The sequence below is a fragment of the Perca fluviatilis genome, chromosome 12 (genome assembly GCF_010015445.1).
Source record: "Perca fluviatilis chromosome 12, GENO_Pfluv_1.0, whole genome shotgun sequence".
In the NCBI taxonomy this organism is placed as follows: Eukaryota; Metazoa; Chordata; class Actinopteri; order Perciformes; family Percidae; genus Perca; species Perca fluviatilis.
Window position 1 is genome coordinate 5,243,207 of NC_053123.1, and position 24,234 is coordinate 5,267,440.

Genomic DNA, 24,234 nt, shown 5'->3' on the forward strand with positions numbered 1-24,234 from the left:
ATGGGAAATGGGCTCACCTGTGCTCACTGAGTGCACACTCTTAATAGCCCCACAGACTACGCTGATGAGCCTTAATTTCCTTTCACCAGTACATTAACAGATTGTGGCCCCCATATGTTCCATTATCCTCAGAACGGCTGAGATGGACAGCATCCATCGCGGAAACCCCTACGCCCAAGCCTTCCATTTGTGAGCAAATTGTATTCCCGTAGGATACCTTTCTAAGTATGCGTCGCGCCTTTTGGTCGGTTTACCCTTTATGAGGCAAGAGCTACAGTAGCTAAAGTCATTATAGGCCTCTGGTGCTGGGACCCTTTCAAATGGAAGAGTACATTAGCTCGTCTGGGTTGAGAATGGCTAAAGTGATGTTTTCCATTTTTATGTTGCTATTTGTGATTCGGACGTATACATTGTCAGCCACTAATTTTCACCCATGATTTCCTTTTGAGTGTTAAAACGGATTACAATTGTAATCAAGGCATTTCCTTTCGTTGTCCTGGAGAAATACAAATCAAAGTTAGTGAACATTGTAATAAAAACTGCATCTTAACAGCTGTTTCCCATTAAGGCTCTGCTCTGCCTTGATCAGTGTTTACTCCTGATTGTAATCTTTTGATATCAATTTCAGAATATCAGTATTTTTTTTTTTATAAAAGGCACAATATGTATTTCTCATTGTTTTGTGATTTGGCTTCTCTCCCAAACAGACTATTTCCCAGAATTGTGTTACCCGTTATCAGTGCTGATACAGCATCATGGGAGTCACTCTGCAGACCATCAAAAGACAGAACTAGGAGAAGCAGACTGAGGGAAGTGAGCCTCCCCAGATGCAGCGAGGGGTCTGCGGATGGAGGAGTGAGGGAGTGGCAGGAGAAGGAAGGAAGGCTGGGGGGGGGAGGGAGGGGGAACAGGAGGAGGGGTGGGAGCAGAGCGTACCAGCGTGCAGCAGCAGTGACCAGAGAATCACGTTTCTCAGACCCAGTAGTGAGAGAGAGGGGAGGAGAGAGGACACTGAGCCATATTTCCCTTTAGACACTCCCAGGCTTTAAAGGCTCTGAGCTCAGCTAACAGGCCCTGGACTCTCCTTGATTCTGGATCTCAGCGTACAGGGCCAGTGTGACATACACACCTCCCTTAACCTTATCCCGGGGTCCTACCCACCCATATCTGAGGCCAGCTGTCTCCTTAAGAGTACGCACCTCTGGAGGTCGAACTCATAATATTCCTGGTGAGAACTGTACTTTTGGTAAGTATAACCTTTTTTTTTTTCCCTATCAAGGAAAAATGCAATTTATAGTTTGTCTGACTCACTCGTTCTTTCTTTAGCTGCTGTTGCATGCAGGCTTTGCTGAAGTGATGCTTTGATGTCTCAAATTTCTGCCTCTGGTTTTTACTGTGCACACACCTCCCTCCCTGCCACAGTTTGGAGTTATAAATGGATTTCATTGGACTGACATGGCCTATTTACTTGTTTGTTGAATTCTTCACATACTTGTATGCAGGAAAAATGCAATTATGAGTAAATATCAGGACACAGATCTCACTGTACAGGGGAAATGAAACATTGTTATGAATAAGGAAATAGATTTAAACTACACACAAGAAGCATACAAGATAAATGTATGAAGCGGTTTTTTTTGTTGGTTTTTTTTTTTATGTCTGAGTTGTTTATTCCCAACATCCATTCTGTTAGATATGCCAATTAGTCATGTCTTTGTGTATGTGTGTGTGTGGTCAGTGAACTCCCTAAAGAAGTGGCCTTGTGTGACTCATCTCGCCTAAGCCAATCCAAAACACTGAAGCATTGCCCCAAAAATAAAACAACATAATGTGACCTAATTGCAGCTTAAAGGTCTGCACGTTAAGTATAAAGGAGGGAGGTTTAAACTTTGAATAGTGGAGAATCTGAAAACCTCGGATGGGAAATAAAAATGTCTTTGACGTGGCTCTGCAGTGAAAGCACAACACATAAAAGCGCACATCAGTTTATGGAGCAAATAGCTGTGGAAAATAAGCATCACTTTCATGGTCGGTCTGTTTTTTTCAGTAGGAGTGTGATATTAAATTGTGAAGCAACTGTGGATGCATTCCATGTATCACGTCAGTCATACTGTGGTGAGAACTCAGTTTATTTTTTTTTCTTGAACTTGCCAGGGGGAGTGGGGGGGGGTTGGCACAGGGGATTTTTTCAGGAGACAATGAACGGAAAGAATAGCTGTCAGGCAGGAATACAGATATACAGACTTTAGAAAACCTTCCCTTCCGGAAGTGTTTGAGCCACATTTATCAGTGAACAACAGAGATAGCAGGAGTTTCTTGGTTTTCACTGATAAGCAGCAAGACTGAAGCTAATTTAGGTCTCTCTACTTTTAATGAGCCACATTATGAGGGTGCAAGGATAGAAGGGTTGTATGATGGTAAGATTGCAAAACACTTTTTTTATTTTTTGTTTATGATTTGGGGCTATAGAAAAAAAGTTGACATGTTTTATAAAGCAATGGTTTTGTATAACTCCGTAGATAGAGTAGTTTCAACCCTTTAAAGGTCCCATATTGTAAAACTTTTTTTTTTTATTATGAAGCAGTCAGATTGCTATACAAATACTGTGAAGAGTTTAAAAAACAATTATATTTCAGGGGGGGCTGGTGCCAGCCCTGCCCCTGTCACAATGACAATGCTGATCTTTAGCAGGTATCATATTCACCATGTTAGCGTACTGAGTTATCATGCTAACATTTGCTAATTAGCACTAAACACAAGCTGAGGCTGATGGGAATGTTGATGGTTTTGCAGGTATTTGGTCATCCAAAGGACTATGGGAACCCTGAATGCCTGTATTAAATTTCATATTAATCCATCCTGTAGTGGAAATATATAAATCTGTCCCAAAATAGATGACCGACCCACTGACAGATCGACACACAGACATTGCCATCAGGGTTCAAAATTATTGTTTTGGGGTTTTTTTGGCTGGTGAGTGAAGCAAATCTACCAGCCACTTGCATATTTTACCTGCATTTGGCTAGTATGGATGGTGCTAATTTTTAACCCTGATTGCCATCCCAAGGGCCAAGGCATGAGCGTGTCTAAAACAAATTGTTGCAAGATTTTGTAGCGTTATTTCATAACGATCCAAATCAAATTCTTAGAGTGACTGCTGTATGTCTAGTATTGATTTTTATCTGATGAGGCTGAGATGAGCACAGGCTGCTGGGTGTGTGTGATGTTTCTTAGTCAGCACAGGAGTTGAGTAAAGATTGATGGTATGAGTGGATTAAGATTTAAATGCTGACTCGCCCTGAAAATATCTTGGCGTTTAGTGCCTGGAGTCTACTACATCCTTGCAGACACTACAGCAGAGCAGTCACTTGCCAACATCCCACTACCCAGCTGATTGTCATTTAGTGAGACAAAGCAGAACAGCTGATTATTGGAGGTGATGAATGGACATGTTTCACGTGGATCAGCAGAGAAGTCCTGTATACTGTATGGACAAAGCAAAGGGAACTAGTAATGTCCTTCCTAAACAACAACTTCCCTACAGTAAGGCACTGAAGCAGCTGTACTGAGGTTTTGTATCGATTTAAACCAGAGCTTTAACAAAATGAATTTTGTTTGGAAACAGGGAAAAGCATCTGGAACGAGTTTCCAACATCTGCTTCTTTTTAGCGGCGCATTTCCATTGGCATGATTCAAGAATAGCAATGGATCCTGAAGGTTCACGTGAGTAAATGTTATTCCCTCAGACTGATGATATAGATTTGTGATGATTTTGCAAGTTGTTTGAAGATGTATGGTCTAACGCAGGGGGTTTCAACGTTTTTTAGGCCAAGCACCCCTTAGCTGAAAGAGAGACGGAGCAGGGACCCCCCCCCACTGCATATTAGAATAAAATTGAGTTGCATATTAAGCTAAGCCTACAATAACGTGTAGGGCAGCCTAAAGCCTTTACACATACTTTTTTGTGGTGCATACAATACTAAGATATTTAAATAATTATTGACATATTTATACATCATGTTGTAATGTTAAACATACATGTAGCAGTGAATCATTGAAGCTTCTTTATCTGTGGATGTATACCTTAGTGTCTACCTTACTTACAGGCCAGTAGCATGTCATCATTGTGGTGTAAATTTAAGCTAATACTATGTTGGACTTGTGTTTATGTATATTTTCAGACATATTTAAATGTTTAAACCATAACTTAGGGCCCCCTGCGGTAACCCTAAGGACCCCCTGCTGAAGATCTCCAGTTTAATGGAAGTTAAGCTCAGCGTTAAGTCCATATATCCTAATTGAATCAGTAATGGCAAAACCAATAAAACAATCCTCTCCCTGGCCTGCAGTTCTGATGGTGTAGTATCTCAGGTATGTCATGACTTTTTACATGTGACTGCAGGCATCGAAGATGACCCAGATGTCAAGGTGATGATGGCAGGGTCGACTCTGAAAAAGGTCAAGTCCCGGTCGTGGAAGAAGCAGCGGCATTTCCGCCTTCTGGAGGACGCCGTGACGATCTGGTACAAGTCCAGATGGGCAGGGAAAGGCCACTCCACTTGTGAGTACCAAAGCGTGTGCGCATGTTTGCATGCATGACATATAAACTTTTATTCCTAATGATCTTCCCTGGTCCCTGGTTGGGTTGTTACCTTCTGACAGAGCCAGGTAGAGCTGGGCAATATGGAGAAAATCAAACATGAGAATACTTTTGACCAAATAGCTTACATCAGTGTCGATATTGCAGGGTTGACTATTGGTGCTTTCACAAAATAGTTACACAATGAGATTTTTGATATATAATCATCAGTAACGTGGATATAATGACTGGGTAAAGGCAAACAACTTGAACAGTCTGGTAAGTTCAGAAAATGACATCACTTTACTGTAATACAGCCATAAAAACCAGGAAAAGACAATTATCTAAAATTTAAGATGATATAAATGTAAATGGACTGGATGGAGTATGCCCTGCTATGCCATGCAGTGCCCTGCTACGTCATGCTTCTATGACTTCCATACCTAGAGATTGGCATGGTTTTATTTATATTTTATATTATATTAGCCTAATAGCTGGTTTGATTTGCATTGAGAGATGATTTCATGGAAAGTACCCCATGCCAATCTATATTAATTCCAAAGGCCAAGGGAACTTGGGATGCATAGTATCCTGGATCCATGAAATAACTGGCCTTTAAAAATAAAAATCTGCCTGCCTCTATGGGAATTTAACATATGGCTGTACTTACTTATGCCCCTTGTATTTTAAGGAAGAAATGTATTTATTTACAATACATTATTGATTCACAAATAAAATTGGTGTCCTTAAAGGTTGGATTTTTCCTCATTTCTTTAATTAAGGCATTACGATCAATTTCCAAAAGATGATTTTTTATTCCTTCTTTTAGTCAACTTTAGCATGGGTGTATTAAATTATGCTGAGCACTGTAATATGGAAATATTGCCCAGTCCTAGAGCCAGGCTAGCTCTAAACTTTACTTTAACCATCCACTGATCATGTCTCAGTCTCAATAAGTGACGTGGAGGCTGTGCGCGAGGGCCACCAGTCGGAGGTCCTGCAGAGCACCGCTGAGGAGTTCCCCGCTGAGCTCTGCTTCACCTTGGTCTTTCACGGTCGCCAAGGCAACCTGGACCTTGTGGCCAAGACGCCCGAGGAAGCCAAAGCCTGGATCGAGGGAGTGCGCAAGCTGATTCACAAGGCTCAAACGATGGATGAGAAGGAGAGGCAGGACCAGTATCCTTTTACTGTAGCACTGTGTTTATGGTATGAAAAACAAGTGTTAAATCTGCTGTTAGCTGATATCAAACACTGGCTTTTCTCTGCACAAAGCTTCAAGAAGTCTTGTGAAGTGTGTATCATTCTGAAAAAATGTCAGGTAATGGATTGAAGGTTTATTTATAAGCCTACAAAAAATTGAGATTGATCTAGAGGCAAACAATTGGAGTGACACACACTCCATGATTCTTACACTGTTTAAAAAATATTCGGTTACACATTACTTGAAGGTATCAACATAAGAGTGACATGACACTGTCATGAACGTGTCATAAACATTATAAACAAGTCAAACATTTATTTTAATTCATGACAAGTTAGGGTTATGGTTAGGGTTAGAGTTAGGGTGACATGACACTGACAATGTTATGTGTTCATGACACTGTCATGTCACTCTTATGTAGATACCTTCAAGTAGTGTTACCAAATATTCCTTTAATTGTGTTTAATTGTTTTTCTATAGAAAGAAAAAAAAAATGTTCTGTGCAAACAGGTTTTAGATTGGTGGTTATTCATAATGTGATGTACTGAGTGTGACTGTTAGTGTGATCTCTTGTTTTGGGAAATGTAGGTGTGTGTAGGTTTGCACATGCATGTGTAGCCTATGTGAGCATGGATAAGTGTTGCATATTGATGTGATTTTACATATATTATGGAATGTCTGTGATGTAGTGGGTGTGTATTGTGTGTCTAGTGTGGATCTCAGGAACAGTAGCTGACTGCGCATGAGATTATTTTATCCATGGGGTTTTCTAATAGAACTCTCAAGCGGATTGTAACACTTTTGAATAAAGTTTTTTTTATTATTATTATTTGAATTGTTGTTCCACAACACTTGTGAGCTGGCGTTTCCCTCAGTATCCTCTCAGGTGGGTCCGCGACTGGTTTCAGAAAGCTGACAAAAACAAAGATGGGAAGATGAATTTCAAAGAGGTGCAGACACTGCTGAAGATGATGAACGTGGAAATGAATGAGGACCATGCTTTGAATCTGTTCACGGTGAGCTATGAACCTCTTTAGATTGGTTTAATTAAGTTCACTTGTTGCTGCAGTGCATTTCTCTTATGGCTGCACAATTAATTGCAATTTTATCGAAATCGCGATATGGACTATCCAAATTGTAGGGGCGGGGCTGCAATATTTGTTAAAGTCAAAATATGTGTCAAACCATTCTGAATTAAGTATTGTGATGTTGCAGAGACGTCCCATCATCAAAATCTTTTTTTGGTACAGATCCTGGCAAAAATCACACTATAATCATTTTTATTTTAATATTTTTCAAGGATCAAATGATAATTTCCTCCAGTATCGTAAATCATATCACAATTGCATTGTCAGTCAAAAGAATTGCAATCAGATATTTTCCTCTTATCATGCAGCCCTTATCTCTCTCTCAACCATCTTTCATAAAATTGATGTGGAGTGACAAATTTATATTTATTTTAGTTTTTTTGGGTATGTGTGTGTGTGTGTGTTTGTGGGTGTATACATGCATGTATGTGGACGTGGATAAGTGTTGCATATGGATGTGATTTTACATATATTATTGTAATGGGATGTCTGTTATATAATGTGTGTGTCTAGTGTGGACACCAGGAACAGTAGCTGACTGCTACGGCATCATTTAATGGGGATCCTTTTAATAAATAATGAACAATAAAAACATATTTAAACAGTGCAACAAAGAAAGCTGATGCTTTATTTCCACAGAAGGCTGACAAGTCGGAGAGCGGCTCTTTGAAAATCGAGCAGTTTGTCCATTTCTATAAGATGCTGACCCAGAGGGATGAAGTGTGGAAGGTGTTCCAGGACTACTCTGGAGATGGAGAGAAGTTGCTGTTGGAGGAGCTGGAGACCTTCCTGAGCATGGAGCAGCACGAGGGAGGGCAGAGTTACCAGCTCGCCATGATGCTGATTGACCGCTACGAACCATCTGAATCAGGTAAACATGGCCGGTGGTGGGATGTAACTAAGAACATTTACTCAAGTAATGTACTTAAGTGCAAATTTGAGGCACTTTTCTTTTCATGCCACTTTCTACTTCTACTCCACTACGTTAGGGGTGGGAATCCCCAGAGGCCTCACGATACGATATCATCACAATACCTATGTCACGATACAATATTATTGCGATTTTAAACATATTGCAATATTCTGCGATATATTGCAATGTACTACCTTTTTTCCAACTTCAAATTTTTCCCAATTTCAAATTATGTCCCCAAAGGACAATTTTGTCAACATCTGTTTTATCTAAAAAGATCAATTTCTCTGTTTGTTCATCTCACTTCAATTTTATTGCTGCAAAATGGGATTGTCCAGCAGACAGACTGACCAACACATATATCATAAAAGATCGATACTTGGCGTCTGTGTATCGATACAGTATTGCCACGAAAAATATCGCGATACTATGCTGTATCGATTTTTTTCCCCCACCCCTACTACATGTCAGAGAGAAATATTGTACTTTTTCCTCCACTACATTCATCTGACAGCTTTAGTTACAAATGAATATTTTTGAAAACAAAACTCATTTAGTTTATAAAATATTTTTTTTATTACAAATTAAACTTCCCAACAATATATATATATTGTTGGGAAGTTTAATTTAAGTTTAATTCCTGCTGAAATGATTAGTACGTTAAACACTTAGTTGATTGACAGAACTGTTTTCATTGTTTCCAGTTTCTAAAATGTGAGGACATTGAGTTCTTTTACTTTTAATACTTTAAATACATTTTCCTGATGATACTTACATAATTTTACTTAAGTAACATTTTAAATGGAGGATTTTTACAGTGTGAAAGGCCTATAGTACTTTTATTAAGTAAAGGATCTGAATACATCTTCCACCACTGGCTATACTCTGGTTTGTAAGCTAGCTGAAACATGCTATTATTGATGTTGATAGTCTTTATGTGCTTTTAGAGGACTCACTGTACATTCTTTGTTTAGTTTGTCAAGTCAAGTGGAACCAAAGGAAATACGTTCTTATCTGAAACCCAAGTCGAACATAAAGATAGTCAGTTGGGTTATACAGCATTCATTTACATGCAAATAAACCGGTCCGACCTGAACATACACCCCGTCAGCACAAGCTCTAATGTTAGCTCGTGTTTTGACGTGCACGCACTTAGCTGATTAAACACTTAGTTGATTGACGGAACAGTTTGGATCCTTTCCAGTTTCTAAAACACATATTTTTCTGCATTGAGTACTTTTAATACTTTAAGTAAATTTTCCTGATGATACTTACATACAGTACTTTTACTTAAGTAACATTTTCAATGCGGGACTTTTACTTGTAGTGTTTTTACAGTGTGCTATTAGTACTAAAACTTCTTCCACCACTGGAGATGGCTGTGACTGACAGTAGTGCATCTTCATGTCACACATGATGTCTGTGGAAAGCCTGGACCTCATTAGGAGTTGCCCAGTTGCACTACTGCCCTGACATACAGCCGCACATGATTGATACAATAATAGGAACGTGCACTAATGTTAAATATGTATTGTGCATAAATATTTAATATTCACTGAGTGTGTGGATTCCTTTCTTTCCAGTCTACGTATATTTACGGGTGGTGATGGCACAGTGGATATGACGCATGTCTTTGGTGTGGGAGGTCTGGGTTCAATTCCCACTGCGATACATCAACCAATGTGTCCCTGAGCAAGACACTTAACCCATAGTTGCTCCAGGGGCATATAGACATATATATAGCAATTGTAAAGTCGCTTTGGATAAAAGCGTCAGCTAAATGTAATATTTATGCAACTCAGCAAATACATATACCATGTGACCTGTGCTCAGTGGTGGAATTTAACTAAGGGCATTTATACAAGTACTGTACTGTACTCAAGTATACATTTAAGGTGCTTGTACTTTACTTGGGTCTTTTCTTTTCATGCCACTTTCTACTTCTACTCAGCTACATTTTAGAGAGAAATATTGTACTTTTTACTCCATTACATTAATGTGACAGCTTTAGTTACTTTACAAATTAAGATTTTTGCACACAAAACACATGTAGTTTATAAAATAGGATGTTTTATTATTAATTAAACTACTCAACAATATAATGGTCTAAGTCCAGCTGAAATGATTTGACAATTAAACACACAACTGTTTTGTATGTGTTTCTAAAATGTGAGGATGTTTGTTTGTTTGCATTGAGTACTTTTACTTTCAATACTTACTTAGTACATTTTCCTGATGATGCTTACATACTTTCACGTAAGTAACATTTTCAATGCAGGACTTTTACTTTGATACAGAGTATTTTTACAGTGTGGTATTAGGACTTTTACTTAAGTCAAGAATCTCAAGACTTCTTCCACCTCTGCCTGCGCTGCCTCTTGATCTGTGACTACTAAAGTCATATCATATCCTCTGTGCAGCCAAGAAGCAAGGCATCATGTCGTTAGATGGCTTCCAGATCTACCTGTGCTCACAGGAGGGCTCCATATTTAAACCTAAGCATCTGGATCTTTACCAGGACATGAGCCAGCCGCTTAGCCACTACTTCATCTCCTCCTCACACAACACCTACCTCCTGGAGGACCAGCTGCTAGGACAGAGCAGCCTGGAGGCATACATCAAGTAAGGGCTGCATGCAACACGCTTTATTCTTAGTACGCGCTTTAAAGTCCCATCTTATGCTAATTTAAGGTTCTTACTTTTAGGTAGGTATTTTAGGTTTCTACTAGAACATGCGTATATGCTTTAATGTTCAAAAAACATTATTTTTTTCATACTGTCTGTCTAAATAAACCTGTATTGACCATCTATCTGAAACGCTCTGTTTTAGCGTCTGTCTCTTTAAGTCCCCCTCTCGAAAAAAAGCCCAGTCTTCTGTGATTGGTCAGTGTTACCGGGTCTTTCACATCTGTGCTCTTGGAGTCTCTGCAACGTCATTGCAGCCAGGGAATGACTGTAACGGCACTGTAGCAGCGCTTTCTACCTATATATATATATATATATATATATATATATATATATATATATAGTATATTGTGACATCACAATCGTGCGGAAGTCCTAATGGCTCGTTTAAAGGCACACTTTCTAAATACAGCATGTGTGCATTTGTCTGTGGATTGAGAATTTTGATACTTTCGCAGTATTTATATAGCACCTCAACCTGTTTGGACTAGAAAAAGACATGGCAATCTCACTTTTTTTTATAATGGACCTTTTTCACAGCAGACATTTTGACTTGTCATAGTAGCAAGAAAAGCACAGCTGAAATTGATCACCTTAACGATGGCTCAGTTCCATCAAGTGTCCCAGTAAGATATTTCAATGAGTCAGCATGCACAATACCAGGACCTCTCCTAAGTGGAATGCAGCCATCAGTAATGGTTTGAATACACCTGTGCTTTTCCTACTATGACATGTCAACATGTCTGCCGTGAAAAAGGTCTATATAGGATCTTTAATTGAAACAGAGGTTAGGCAATCGCAGTAAAGTGAATTTAATGTACTTATCAGAGTTCAGTGATCAACTTGATAGGGAGTTGACTTTCTTAGCTTAAAACTAAAGCTGTGTGTGTGAGCACAGTGTTACTAATAAACATCACATTTCACAATACACACTGCATCCTCTTTTTAATAGGGAACATATTTTGCCCTTTTGTGTGTGTAGGGCCCTGAAGAGAGGCTGCCGTTGTGTAGAGGTGGACTGCTGGGACGGCAGTGATGGTGAACCCATTGTGTACCATGGTCACACTTTTACTTCCAAGATTCTTTTTAGAGACGTAATTTCAACTCTGAAGGAATATGCGTTCAAGGTGAGCAGCACTAGCACTATTTGCTTATAAAGGGTTGGTTTACTCAAATAACACAGAAAACATATTTCATCACTTACTCCTAGCGGTATTCAGCCATGCAACAGTTCACTTCATATCATATTTTATGTGCCAGTTTCTTTGCGGGGTGCAAATGTTCCACCAAAACAAGTTCCTTGCCGAGAACATTTTGCAGAGCCACCGTCACTGTGTTCATAACTTAGTGGTGTGAATGCTGGATGCTAAAAAGCTGACACTACTGAATTGCTGGCTGAAATGTGTAAGAAGAAAGTGTAGTAATAGTAGTAGTAGTAATAGTTGAAAAAGTTGGAATAGGTTTAATTAGGATGAATGCCATTGAAAAGTTGAATAATACCAATGCCATATGTGAAAAAGTAGAATATTTAAAAAAATAAATAAATAAACATTTTCCCAGTAATTTCTGGTCTCAAGTGATTGGAGTTCCTGTCACTCAAGGCTTACATAGCCAAATGTGTAAGTCTGATTGCTTCTATAGTAACATGTCTGGGACCTGCACAAATGTTACTACATTTTAACTTAAAATGATGTATGAAGAGTGACAGTTGTGGAAATAAGAGCAATATTCTTTTTGTAGAAGTTTTTAAAGCTCCTCTCCTCCTCTCCACTTCAGCTGTGATATCGCCCTCTCTAGCTCTGAACATTACATCCAATACACACTTATGTAAAAATCTGAGAAGGGCATTTTTACTAAGCTTCAAAGAAGGTGGAATATTTTTTTTAAGTTTTAATGGGATTTGAAAGCTGAATAATACCCGTAACGTATAAAAGATGTGAGACATTTTAAAGTTTGAATGGAGTTTCTATCTGAAAGCATGAATGGGTAAAAAAGTATGAAAAGGTGTGGAAATGTATAGAGTTTGTGCAATTTCCTAGAAAACATTGAATATTTCTGAAAGTATGAAAGATATGAATATGACAAGTAATAGCATGTCCTAAATGAGCTGAATATTTGAATGAGGTTTCTATATAGAGAAATGTGGAAGGGGTTAAAAGGCTACTGAGGTATAAAAATGAAGAGAATTGTAGAAGAACATAGGTTGTGAATGCTTATAAGACAGAATAATAATAATAATAATAATAATAATAATACAGATAAGCTTTAAAAGCCAGTATTGTGTCTTTTCTTTCCTGTTTGATAGGCATCGGACTTCCCAGTCATTCTGTCTCTTGAGAATCACTGTGGTGTGGAGCAGCAGACAGTCATGGCCCAGCACCTTAGCAAAATCCTGGGTGACACACTACTGACCACCCTTCTGGATGGGCAGGTCCCTCAACAGCTTCCTTCTCCACAGGTAACAATCTGTTTGGGTTTTGTTCTTTTGTTTGTGGTCATACAGTATATACACTTCAGAGGGCGAGGCACCGAGGGATTCATTTTTTTTTTTTTAACCAGCTGTGGCGGGCAGTTAATTTGCGGGCCCTGTTAACCGGTGTTACCCAAAGTAGCTGACAACACAACCCTGTTAATTTCACCCAAGGAAATAATGTTTACTTTAGACCTTAGTTTACCAGGACTAGCAACTCAAATGCATTCAGGTTTGTTATAGGCAGGAGACATGGTTCCATTAATGAACCTTTATCACAATAAGAAAATTACCACATTAACAACAGTGAAATTCTAAGAAAGCCTGATGTTAGTATTTAGCTCAAAGCACTGCTGTTTCTAAGTAGAGCCATACAGAGTCTTGTTTCATCTTAAAATAGTGTAGTGTGGCTTTTACATGCTGTTTGTATATTGTAGTTTTAATGTGAACACCTCATTTTGGTGATTTTGAGGGGAAATTTTGTTTTTTTTTCTCCCTGGACCCTACTTTCCTATGTTTTTGTGTCAAAGGGAAATTGGTCAAGAATAAAGCAAGACCGCTGCAGTTTGCAGCGGTGAAAACAAGCTGTAATGTTACGTTAATGGGCAGTTGCGCACCTTCAATTTAGTGTCTGAGTGACAACATTCAGAAAAGGATCCCTACAGATACCTTTTTGTTAAAGAGTAAGATCCTTTTTGTTTAACATGAAACATCCCTGAAATCGCTATCGCCAAAACCACCAGACTCCATTAAGCGACGAAATTTGAAGAAATCGACGATGTACAGAACAGAAAACCCTGTTCACCAACTGCTCCAAACAGCTCTATTGTAGTCCAGCCTTTACTTCAGAGACAGACGTGGTCACTTTGGAACACACGTTATAATGCTCGCCTAGCTGCTAGCATGGCACACTCTCATACTCTGCTTCTGACTGGCTAGTAGTCCTTACCTAGGTACTGTCAGGGCACGCCCTCATACTCTGCTTCTGACTGGCTAGTAGTCCTTACCTAGCTACTGTCAGGTCACGCCCTCATATTCTGCTTCTGACTGGCTAGTAGTCCTTACCTAGCTACTGCGCATGTGCGAGTCCCAACAAAGATGGAACAGAAGTGAGATGCCTCACTCTGTAGCTAAAACAGAGAGCTCAACACACAGGGTGAAAAGAGGAGCTGCAGCAATGTGCAGTACAACAAAAATATGGTTTGAAAACCTATTCTAGTACAACCTCTAAATACAATTATGAACCTGAAAATGAGCATAATATGTGAGCACTTTAAGTTACATTATTTCATGGTTAGGTTACATTTATTCATGCATTAAAGGGATAGTTCTGATTTTTTGAAGTGGGGTTGTATGAGGTACTTCTCCATAGTCAGTGCGTTAGCTTTAGTAGATTTGGGAGTTTGGAGAAGCAGGCAGGCGTACTAATACAGAAGCTAAGCATTGTACTGCTGTGGACGGGGGCAGCAGCTAAATGTATTGTATGAAACTTAGGTATCATTTACAATATAGACATTTTAAAGATGAATGGTTTGTGTGTGGCCTGTTATGCATCTACCACTGAAAGCATAACCATAGTATAAATTCCAAACGTTTTTTACATTAGAGCACTTACGGCAATCAATGCTAACTTGAAGTAATGGCAGATCAATCCTGCGAAGAATTCCACTGAGGATTTTGGCAATTAAATAGGTGCATTCCTGCGTTTAGTTGGGAGACAGCAAAGTGCAGGAAGATGGACCACCTTCATGAGCAGTCTGGGTACTCAGCCCATTCAACTAACATGAATGGGTTTCTTTATCTAACTGGGTTAAATGAAGTTCTTAAATCTACTCATTTGTACTTTGAAATGAACAGAAAAACACTGCAAATAAAGTGGAGTCGATTATCACGTACAGCATGCAGACTAACAGCTCTCACCAATCTGTGCCTGTGTTGGTGTTCATTACAGGAACTGAAAGGAAAGATTTTGCTGAAAGCCAAGAAGCTTAACAATCCAGAAGACTGTCTCGATGGAACCCAGACAGATGAAGTTAGCGACGAAGAAGCAGAAGATGCAGAGAGCCCGACTAAAGGGAACCCACCTGCTAGGAAGGTACATCAACCTGATACTTTATGAGATCTGACATCCCTTAATGTTGGTCAAGAAAGTGACTTTATTTCTTGTAGCATGATTTGACCATGCTTCTTAAATATACACGTTTTCCTTTACAGATAGTGGAAGTAGAGAAGACAGGGAATGCTATAAAAAGTGATTGTAAATCAAGACAGAAGTGTATGGAGCTTGATTGTAGAGACAGACAGGAAGCTGGGTTGGGACATAAGAGACAGCGAGGCGAGACTGGAGTAGAAGAACGGAGATAGTGAAAAGAAACAGGAAACTTATTTAAAAGAAGACCGATATGGGAGAAAGAAAACAGCATCCAATGTCCGTCACCTTAGCTGGGGGAAAAAAGCTCAGTGTCCTCTGAGGAAACAGCTATTAGAAAATATCTAAATTATAAAAGTGAAATGCTCCGTGCAGCTGCTGAGAAGCGAGACATGAACTGGAAGCATTTGTGGCTCAATAATTTAATTACAGGTGAGGAGGGAGAGAGGGGATTCCAATCGTTTTATCCAGATTTATTAGCTGCATTAAAGCTTTGGTTGAGCTAAATTCATCTTTGAAGATATTTTTTTTTCCCCTCAAACTGTTATTGCTGTAATTTATATATATTTTAAATAATAATAATTACCCAATAAATGACTTATCCACATGAATAATCAAAGTAACAGTGTGAGATACCTGTTTTCTTGTCCACAACTGAACAAAACTGTTAAAATAAAATGTAAAAATGCATCAATAAAGTAATACGTACCTAGTACTGTGTCCCAAATTTAAATAAAACAGCTGAGGCTAACAGAAATTGGACATTTTCCTTGAAAAGCAACGACAACATCACTAATAAATACACAGTAATTAGCTCAATATTTGTATACAAATATATATAAATGATACAGTACGTAGTGCTGAATAATTTATGCTTTTATTGGAATTGACTCACTCTGTTGTTAGAACACACATTACACACAGTCCATACTCCGTACTTTGGTCCATATGGGAACTTGAACCGGTGACCCTCCGCTTCTCAACCCAACTTCCTGCAGACTGAGGTACTGCCACCCGCATACTGTATATATCTGCATAATAATAATATCCACATAATAGTGTAATAATTGCTGATATTGAGTGAAAAAAGTAAAGACAACACTTGAATATGTCCGTATCAGTGGAATGAAACCAGATGGAAGCTGCTTGTTTAAAATAGTTGCAAATGTTCATGCAAATATTAAAAGATATTGAAAACCACTTGATACTGTATGAATTGTATCTATCTATTGCTTTGCATGGGTTACTAAAGAAGTGGCAAATAAGGTCAATACTCATGAGATAGTTAGGAAACATTTTATCCTGTTTTTAATTTGTCGCGGTGTGGTTACATCATGATAATGTTCTGGCAATTACGTGTAAATTCCCAAGCATTCATTACGCAGCTCTTACCTTACCATGATGCAATCATTTGCACCAAACAAGTTCCACATTTCAGATATTGTGGAAAATAAATAAACCAAACTTATTTTAGTCTAGTAACTTGCTATTTTGTTTAAATTAAGGACAAATTAGTTTGCAGTTATTATACTTGTGTATAATAACTCCCCCCTATTTTGTTACAGTTTGTTAGTTGTGGACAAATTACCAGGTCATTATTATTGAATCCCTAGCCTCTAATTTACAGGGATACGGTGACCCATAGCAGCTCACCCCTAGATGTTATTAATGTTTAAAATGATGGGAATAGGATTTCTTTGTTGATTAATTTACCATTTTATTCTCCCATTTTGCAGAAGTCCAAACTGTCCAGGGAGCTGTCGGACTTGGTGGTTTACTGCAAGAGTGTGCACTTCCGTGACTTTGAGCATGGTCGTTCACACGGCAAATGCTATGAGATATCCTCGTTCTCTGAGAACAAGGCCCAGGCGCGTGCTAAGGACGAAGGTACATGAACATGAAGGGAACAGTGGACATCTTTAAAAATCTTAAGTGCATTTCATATCCCTCAGATAAAATATGTTTCATGACTATGAAATGTTATCCATGTGTTACAAAGTGTACAGTATCTTTCTTTTGACATTTTTATATTATTTATAACTGTCCCTGAGTCATAGGTAGAGGAACATGTAGCTTCTCTGTGTTCATGCTGTATCAGGGGTCTCCAACATGTAGCTTTCCAGTAGCTCGCCAATAGGTTGACAAACTGAGACACAAAATGACCACGATATTAAAAGTGAGGTAGCTAACTTTGCGGGCCATAGAAGTGAAAAGTGGTAATGTTTTCTTGGACCAAGGGCGTAAATCCCAGGAGTCGGAGTGCGCCCGACCCCATCTAAGGGTTGTCCCCCCCCTAGAAATATCATTAAAACAATGCTGAGTATTGTAAATAACATAATGATTTACACTTAAATATCTGGGTAAGCAGTAAAACAATACAAACCCCAAAAAGTGCTTTTTAAGTTTAGAAACATTTTGAGTCCCCCCCTCCCTTGCCTCAGAGTGGTTTGGTCCACTGCATGCTTTAGGATCTGCGCTACACCAAAGCCGGTCTACGGATATATTAGAAGTTCTTTGGCTACACTCACGGTGACAGTCACATCGGCAGTGACAGGAATGTAGTAATTAGACGGTTCAAAGCTGTCTTATTCACATTAAACATGAGATTAAGTTTTTCTTTTCTCATATAGAAATGATGCTGAGTAATTAATGAATTAGTCATGACAAAAACGTTCGTTATGTTAGTGTAATATAGTGTAACGTTACCTAGCTTGTTGGATAGAAATGCACCCACTACAACTAACGTTACTACGGCGATAAGCCTTACGTTATGTGTGTGAACTTATATTAGGGTTAATTTTGGAGATCTACAGTTGTTTTTTGCTCAATATGAAATTAAGTGGCTGATCAGTTAAGTGTATATATCCTCTGTCCCAGACATAACCTAATATTTATGTGGAGGACGCAAGATCATTTTAGAATTATAATATGACCGCGTGGTGAATCTATGAACCTAACTCATATTCACACATCTGACGTTAGCTTAAGATTTGTGTTGTTGTTGTCTAGATAAAATGACAGAGAAAAGAATAACAGACATGCAGTCCAAAACGCTGAGTAAGTACAATAAGTCCTCATATCAAGACAATTTGGTAACATCTTTATAAGAATGGGTGCTTATGGAAATACTAACGTCACTATGTCACAGGCAAAGGAGACAGAAAGAACTGAGGAACAGGGAGACCAGGGACAGTCAGGTGGAGAGTCTCAAGTAAGTGTGTTGAGCTTAGTTAATATTTTTGGAGGTGTGTGGCTGTCAGGGTTAGCAGATGAGCTTTACCAGTGGCTCACTAATTTACATTATGATCAGCTAATTTAACAAGTGTACAAAAGTATTGTATTTCTTTTATAAGGGGACACTTTTTCAAAATAAGTCATTATGTTTTAAGGTATTTTTGTGGCTTGATTATAAACAACTTAAAAATAAATACATGATTTTAAAGAAGAATATTTCGGTCAATTTAGTCAGTTTTTTATTGAATCACGAGAAACACTGAAAAGAAGGATAATGGTACAGTCTCCATGCTACACTAATGATAGTATTAAGGCTTTCCTCTGTGTACGCATGTCTTCTACGAGTATAATTGTGGCTGTATTATTTGTGTCCCCTTCAAAAATTGCTCTTCAGAAATTTTATGTTTATTGTCTACTGTTAGATCAGATTTACGCCCTTGTCTTGGACCCTGATGGGAATATTTTCAGTGATGTAGCTAACTATGTGGGCTAAAAGAAATGTAAAATAAGTAATGCACCTTGATGTGAAGTGAAGATTTTTTATAAGCTTTGGTTATTGCAATTCCATACGTGTACAAACAGTAGCTTCACTCAGCTTATGTGTGTTATGTAATTAAATGTGAGCGATATGATGCAAGTAGCTCTTGGCCACTTCAGTAGCCCTTACATGAAGTACGGTTGGAGACCCCTGTGCTATAGAAATAGAGTGGCTTTATTCTCTTTAAACCTCTCCTCAGGGACAGATTTTGTGCAGTACAACACACTTTGTGTTAGCGTGTAAGATCCTTTGTGTTTAACATAAAACATCCCCGAAATCGCTATCAGCAAACCCATCAGACTCCATTTGGACAAAAACATAATGATAATAATTTTATTTCTTCATTCAAAGACGACAGAAAGTCAATCAAATGTTGCATTGGTTTGTCTCTTTACAGTTTCAACAATCACTAATTAGGTTGAAATGAACCCTTAATTCACCCTAGCCATGTGCAGATATGCTGGATCTAGATCTGTACACTCTAAAGAAGTCTGGTGGGTTTGTCGATGGTGGGTTTGGCGATGGTGGGTTTGGCGATAGTGATTTTGGCGCTCTTTCTTGTTAAATTATTATATTATTTATAACTGTAACTGAGAATAGATGGGGGAACACGTTTCTCTGTGTTTACGCTATAGAAATTGAGTGGCTTTATTATCTTTAAACCTCTCCCTTAGGAACAGATTTTGTGCGGTACAACACTCGGCAGCTGAGCAGGATCTACCCCGATGGCTTAAGGACCAATTCCTCTAACTACAACCCCCAGGAGATGTGGAATGTGGGCTGCCAGATAGGTGAGGGGAAGGGTGATGTTGCCCTCTGCTGGTTACACCAAACTTACTTACAAACTTACCTCTGAAATCACCGATGTGCCCTGTTTCCAATCTTAATGAGTGCTATGATGGCCACAAACAAGCAATTTCATGTATTATTTCAGCCAATATTTAAGTGCTTTCAGGATCAGAAAGATTGAATTGTGCTTTTGATACTTAGGATTCAGGGTATGGATGTAGACACAGTCAGTGCTGTCAATTCAGCCATTTGGTTACAGTTTAATCTGCCAAATGTGAGTAGCACTTAACATAACATACAACTTTAACATAAGCTAGTGCTGTCGCTGCTGGATGAAAACCTTGTATATTCCCAATGCAAAATTAAAAATCAAGAAAGGACAAATAAAAGCTCTTTTTGATTTGGTCGTTGGTTTCAAAAGCCCAACATGTCACAGAATCTTCCTACCGAAAGACAGGCACACAGTCCAGGGAAATGCATAAATACAACATATAAATAATAATTGACAGTAGACAGTGATAGCAAACATGGTCCCCAGCCAAAATTGAACCAGGAACATTGCAATGTGTTATGTAACTTATGTCACTCACAATTTGAACATGGAAATACCCATGTGAACATTTTTGACATATGGCCCTAATCCTCTTCCGTAAGGGCCAGCAGTTTAACAGGACAGATGTTTCCTGTCATCAGGGCTAAACCGACGCCGTCTGTTCTGGATGAAAGGCTGGACTTGTCACATGAACTTTGATAGCTAGATAGAATACTCTGAGTCTAGGAAATCATGTGATACAGCCTGCCAAGAAACATCACAGTACATTGCATTATTTCCCTTCTCCCTCTTTCCCAAAGTGGCTCTGAACTTTCAGACAGCTGGTCTGGAAATGGACCTGAATGATGGGCTGTTCAGGCAGAACGGCTGCTGCGGCTACGTCCTCAAGCCTGACTTCATGAGAGACGGCAACACTCAGTTCAGTCCAGACAAACCCGAGGAGCAGCAACGCTACAAACCCCTCCGCTTATCCATACAGGTTCAAAACTACATGACAGTAGTTTGTTTGTCAGTGTGTAAATTTGAGGCAGGGTGTTGCAGAAAACTAGCATGAAAACCACTGAATAACAAAGAAAAAAGACACTAATTGCTGTTCTTCTGTGCAAGTACATGTACAGTGGTGTCTGTATCTAATAGGCAAATATGTGTGTGTGTTCATCAGGTGATAAGTGGGCAGCAGCTACCAAAGGTGAATCAGAAAGAAGGCTCTATTGTAGACCCCCTGGTCAGAGTGCAGATCTTTGGAGTGCCAGGGGACCAGGACATGAAAGAGACCCCTTACATTAACAACAACGGTGAGTTTTCTCTGTACAGATGATATGTGTATTTCATTTATATAGATAGTTGTGATAAGGGCCAGGATGTGAAAGAAAAATTAGTACTTGTTGCTTATTGCTCCTCTGCATGTTTAAAAAAAAAAATTAATAATTCTGTGTTGCTTGGCTGTGTTTTGTTGCTTGCTTGCGTGGCTACATTTACCAAATGTTTATACTGTTGATGTATTAACGTACTAATGTCTTGCTGCTTCCCGTTGCTCTGCATGGCTTCTTGAGGAGGCTTATTTTGTTGCTGTTGCTGTCTTTATGGCGTCTTGTTGTCTTCTGTCCGTACATTTTAACCCATAAAATTGTCTAGCTGTTTCCTGTTGCTCTGGTCTCAAAACACCTGGCCAAAGGAGTTGAAAATTTGCCGGCTGGCTAACATTCACAGAAATGTTGAATGTTAATGTGCGTTGTACTTGAAATGAAAGTACAAAGTGAAAATGTGAAACCTACAAGATGAATTGAAAAATAATTGTGCAAATAACAGTACCATCCCAGTTGGTTGTACTCACTGCTCTACTGCCCTCTACCTGCAGGTTTTAACCCAGTGTGGAATGAAACTTTAAATTTTGTCATCCACACCCCCGAGTTGGCCCTGGTTCGCTTTGAGGTGGAGGACCACGATAGGGCGTCAAGGAACGACTTCATTGGACAGTTCACTCTTCCATTTATGTGCATCCAAGCAGGTGAGCAAAGAGTACAGTGAGCCAAAGCATGGCACTGAAACTCCCAGAGTTCCAGCTCACTGCAGTATTTATTAAATATGTACATTCAATCATATGTTGCATCACATACCAGATGCAGGAGAACTCAATACCACTCTGTTAGAAAGCTTTTTCTTTACCAAATTCTTCTCAACGCCTTTCCCCTTCTCAGGATATCGTCACATACATCTGCTCTCCAAAGATGGAATAGCTATCCCTCCCGCCTCGCTCTTTGTCAACATCAGCATCTCAGAGCTCACATGAAGAAGTCAAATCTGAGGATATGAAGCCAGAGGCGCTCCTGTGTCTGTGGCAGACGAAGGATGCGTACAGGATACACCAATACTTTTATCAGATATTGGGCATTTGCAAGACAAGACCAAAAATTTTTTCGGGAACTTAAAATATCAATGCTTGGATAATGTGTCAGATATCTGACTTTGTTTCTCAGCATTATTCACTCAAAACAAGATATTGGATGATTGCAGTAGTGTACTCTATTCAAATAGATTGAATCAGATAAAGGGACTCATTTTAAAATAGGGTTGATGCATTTCCTTTACAAAGAAATTAGGGCACTACTAAGAAACAGGGTCAAAAGATGTCATGTAGTACTATAAGCTTTTTTTAAGAAAGATGTCTGTATTTATTTAGTTTGCAATTATCAATTCAACTTTGTATGTAAATATCGCCCGAAAACTTTTAATTGTCATTGTCTGAGAATGAAGGAACTTGAAGGATTGCTGCATGTCTAGAATGTCTAAATATACCATTTGCCTTTAAGTGTACTGTATATGCGGAAGCAACAGTACCTAAAATAACTGAAAGTGTAATAATAGAATGTTGCATCATGTTGGGATAATCTTATTTCTATTTACTAATGTACAAATTCCACAAGGTTATGTTGTGTATAATATAAATGTTTGTGTATATATAGGCCTGTAAATACATGCAATACATTTTCTGAATGGTTCAACATTCAACATCTGTGACTCATTTATTGTTCAAGTTCATTAATTCATTCACTTTATATACTATAGTTCTTTATCACAAGCAAATATTAAAGGACTTGAAGAGAGCACACTTTTCTAGTCTTAACGCCTACTCAAAGTGCTTTTACATACTGTAGTACAGGAACCATTCACTATTCACACACATTCATACACTGGTGGCTGAGGCTGCCATGCAAGGTGCCACCTGCTCATTAGAAAAACATTCACACACATTCACAAACTGATGGCGCAGCAATGGGAGCAATTTGGGGCTCAGTGTCTTGCCCAAGGACACTTCGACATGGGACTGCAGGGTCAGGGATCGAACCACCATCCTTCCGATTGGTAGTCCGCTCTACCACCTGAGCCCTGGCCCTGCTATCTAGCCACATATATTGATATGGATATAATATGGAAATATTGCCCAGTCCTAGAGCCAGGCTAGCTCTAAACTTTACTTTAACCATCCACTGATCATGTCTCAGTCTCAATAAGTGACGTGGAGGCTGTGCGCGAGGGCCACCAGTCGGAGGTCCTGCAGAGCACCGCTGAGGAGTTCCCCGCTGAGCTCTGCTTCACCTTGGTCTTTCACGGTCGCCAAGGCAACCTGGACCTTGTGGCCAAGACGCCCGAGGAAGCCAAAGCCTGGATCGAGGGAGTGCGCAAGCTGATTCACAAGGCTCAAACGATGGATGAGAAGGAGAGGCAGGACCAGTATCCTTTTACTGTAGCACTGTGTTTATGGTATGAAAAACAAGTGTTAAATCTGCTGTTAGCTGATATCAAACACTGGCTTTTCTCTGCACAAAGCTTCAAGAAGTCTTGTGAAGTGTGTATCATTCTGAAAAAATGTCAGGTAATGGATTGAAGGTTTATTTATAAGCCTACAAAAAATTTAGTTTGATCTAGAGGCAAACAATTGGAGTGACACACACTCCATGATTCTTACACTGTTTAAAAAATATTCCTTTTATTGTGTTTGTTTTTCTATAGAAAAAAAATTGTTCTGTGCGAACAGGTTTTAGATTGGTGGTTATTCATAATTTGATGTACTGATGTTAGTTTGATCTCTTGTTTATGGGAAATGTAGGTGTGTGTAGGTTTGCACATGCATGTGTAGCCTATGTGAGCATGGATAAGTGTTGCATATTGATGTGATTTTACATATATTATTGTAATGGAATGTCTGTGATGTAGTGGGTATGTATTGTGTGTCTAGTGTGGACCCCAGGAACATTAGCTGACTGCTACGGCTTCAGCTAATGGGGATCCTTTTAATAAACAATTAAACAAAAATGGAAAGTAATGGAAATAAAACATGAATAGAGATGACCATCCCTTTCTATTTATGAATGAACATGATGATCTTGGGAAAACAGTCAACGAGTGTAATCAAGCCTGGTCCAGTATGGTGCGGAAGCTAGGTCATTTTTTTTTTTTTTAGATAGATAACAACAACAAACAGCAACAAAAGAAAAAAAAGTTTGCTCTACCCATGAGATTATTTTATCCGTGGTA

The 24,234-nt window shown here is 39.0% G+C and overlaps 1 protein-coding gene across 3 annotated transcripts; it reads left to right on the forward strand.

The window, feature by feature from the left end:
* The first annotated feature begins 931 nt into the window (after positions 1–931).
* Positions 932–22,702, forward strand: LOC120570455 (1-phosphatidylinositol 4,5-bisphosphate phosphodiesterase delta-4-like). Of its 3 annotated transcripts, none has more exons than XM_039818816.1 (16): positions 932–1,246; positions 3,626–3,723; positions 4,403–4,561; positions 5,527–5,755; positions 6,667–6,796; positions 7,508–7,739; positions 10,202–10,403; positions 11,449–11,593; positions 12,772–12,924; positions 14,888–15,031; positions 16,822–16,972; positions 19,532–19,648; positions 20,499–20,677; positions 20,861–20,993; positions 21,557–21,706; positions 21,897–22,702. In XM_039818816.1, the coding sequence occupies exons 2-16, from the start codon at positions 3,705–3,707 to the stop codon at positions 21,986–21,988; spliced, it is 2,235 nt and encodes a 744-aa protein (XP_039674750.1). In that variant the 5' UTR covers positions 932–1,246; positions 3,626–3,704; the 3' UTR covers positions 21,989–22,702. The 3 variants fall into 3 exon arrangements, with proteins under 3 accessions (XP_039674750.1, XP_039674752.1, XP_039674751.1); XM_039818818.1 differs by having other exon boundaries at positions 7,511–7,739; XM_039818817.1 differs by having other exon boundaries at positions 3,670–3,723.
* The last annotated feature ends 1,532 nt before the right edge of the window (positions 22,703–24,234 follow it).

Bases quoted from the DNA above. Each gene is read 5' to 3' on its own strand.
- LOC120570455 (XM_039818816.1), top strand. The intron at 6,797-7,507 runs GTGAGCTATGAA...TTATTTCCACAG, and splicing joins ATGCTTTGAATCTGTTCACG to AAGGCTGACAAGTCGGAGAG. The intron at 15,032-16,821 runs GTACATCAACCT...CCCATTTTGCAG, and splicing joins GGAACCCACCTGCTAGGAAG to AAGTCCAAACTGTCCAGGGA.